This window comes from Gavialis gangeticus, unplaced genomic scaffold, assembly GCF_001723915.1.
Source record: "Gavialis gangeticus isolate Ggan-Ray unplaced genomic scaffold, GavGan_comp1, whole genome shotgun sequence".
NCBI lineage: Eukaryota > Metazoa > Chordata > Crocodylia > Gavialidae > Gavialis > Gavialis gangeticus.
In genome coordinates this window covers 65,339,142-65,340,875 of record NW_017729025.1, presented here as the reverse complement: position 1 = coordinate 65,340,875, position 1,734 = coordinate 65,339,142, and the positions used below count along the sequence as shown (strand labels likewise).

At 42.2% G+C, this 1,734-nt stretch overlaps 1 protein-coding gene across 3 annotated transcripts in view; it reads right to left on the bottom strand.

Moving 5' to 3' along the window:
* HECTD1 (HECT domain E3 ubiquitin protein ligase 1) overlaps nt 1–1,734 on the bottom strand; it is a 127,809-nt gene that overhangs the window by 67,772 nt on the left and 58,303 nt on the right. For all 3 annotated transcript variants that reach the window (XM_019518919.1, XM_019518922.1, XM_019518920.1), the window contains exon 10: nt 326–464. In XM_019518919.1, coding sequence (XP_019374464.1) covers nt 326–464 — 139 coding nt within the window. The remainder of the gene's footprint in view (nt 1–325; nt 465–1,734) is intronic.

The window sequence follows — 1,734 nt, the reverse complement described above, 5'->3', positions numbered from 1 at the left end:
TATAAAAAAAATTTAAAAGAGAAAAAAATGGGAAGGGTTTTTTGGGGGGGTTTTTTTTTTTTTTTTTTTTTTTAACTGGACCACCTGTATAGTTCAGATAGATTTAAACAAGCTTTTAGAAACATCATATTATATACCTGAAGAAGAATGCACATAAAAGCCTAAATTTATTCCAAACATGCAGTTGGTCCAATAAAATAAATCCTTGCCTCTCTTTCATTTCCTGGAACCATCATGCCTACATCACTCCAACACTACCAATATGAGATGGAAGGTTTTTTATTTCACAAATATAGTAGTGTACGTATTAAAGAACCATCCTTACCTCTTGATCAAGCACAGTAGCAGTGATTTCAACAAGTACCGTGGGCAGATTGTGGCCAGCATCAGAATCACAAACCTCTTTTAACAGTGCTTCAGAACAAAAATGAATCATTTTCCTAATTAGGGCAAGACTTGCTTTCCTTTAAAAAAAAAAAAAAAAAGGTGACCTTACCAAACCATGTCAACTTTAATAAATTAAAAAGTGATATACAAACTACACACTTATACTGTTTTTGTAGTCTATTTATCCTATTTACTTGAATCCAAGATGAGGTTTTGACCTCCCATTTACAATGGGGAAAAGTCCCTCACATCTTGGAATCCAGTATGAGGGGGGCAGACAGCTGCTGCAGCTCCAGCATCAACTTCAGGCCAGAACTGGAGGAACCACTGCTGCATACCCTCCCCCCTTCCAGTTCTGCACCCCCTGCACCCTCAGGTCTCCTTACTGTTCCTCCTCCACCAACAGGCTCCACCCTCACTACAGTCCAAGGCACAGAACACGGCTCCGTAACAGCGGATCTGGCTCTGCACTGTTGCTATGACTCCAGCCCAGCCTTGCATCAGTATTGCCAGGTCTGGGAGACCAGAGGCTGTGGGGGGGAAGGGAAGGGGGAGAAAAAGGGGAAAGGATCCCAGGGTATGTGTTGGGGTGGGGTGGGGAAACAGGGACAAGATGGAGAAGGTAGAGTGGGGGAGGTGAACAGGCAGCAGAGGGTAAGCTGTCTGCCCCTCCCACCCCAACATGCCAGCTCCTTTACTGCCTCCTCCACTGCCTGAATCCCACCACTGCTTTCTCCACTGCAGTGGTGATGGGGACAGTTTTAAGATGACCCTCCAATAACTAAACTCCACATGTGGAAAATTACAATTACACATTTTCCATATACAGAATCGAATTATTGAGGGGATGTCTTAAATTTAGGACTGGGTTGTATTCAGGCAAATACAATATGCACTTTCACAAAAATATGATCTCTAAAAGTTTTGTGCAATAGCTGGGACTGGAAGAAAGGAACTCAGTCTTAAATCAATTAACCTATAGGCGAGTAGAAACAAAACAAATAGTTCTGAAATCCTTTTCTACCTTCTCTAGGGAAAAGGTACTCAATAGCATAATCTTTAGCCACTACTTCTATAGCATTTTTCAACATTCTTTTAACAATACTTGCCTAGTTCGACTCACTACTACTCTTATGTATCAAAGGGTTGGATTTAACCATTTTTGCCACAGTACTGCATTTCAAGCTCATGTTCAGTTACTTATTCACTACAGCTTCTAAAACACCAGAGCTGCCTGCATTCTCTGGCTACCTCAGGCAGGTGCTCCCAGGCTTGAGCAACTCAGTCTTGGGCAGGATTGGACCCTCAAGTTCCAAAATTGCCTATCCAACTTGCCTGCTTACAGAA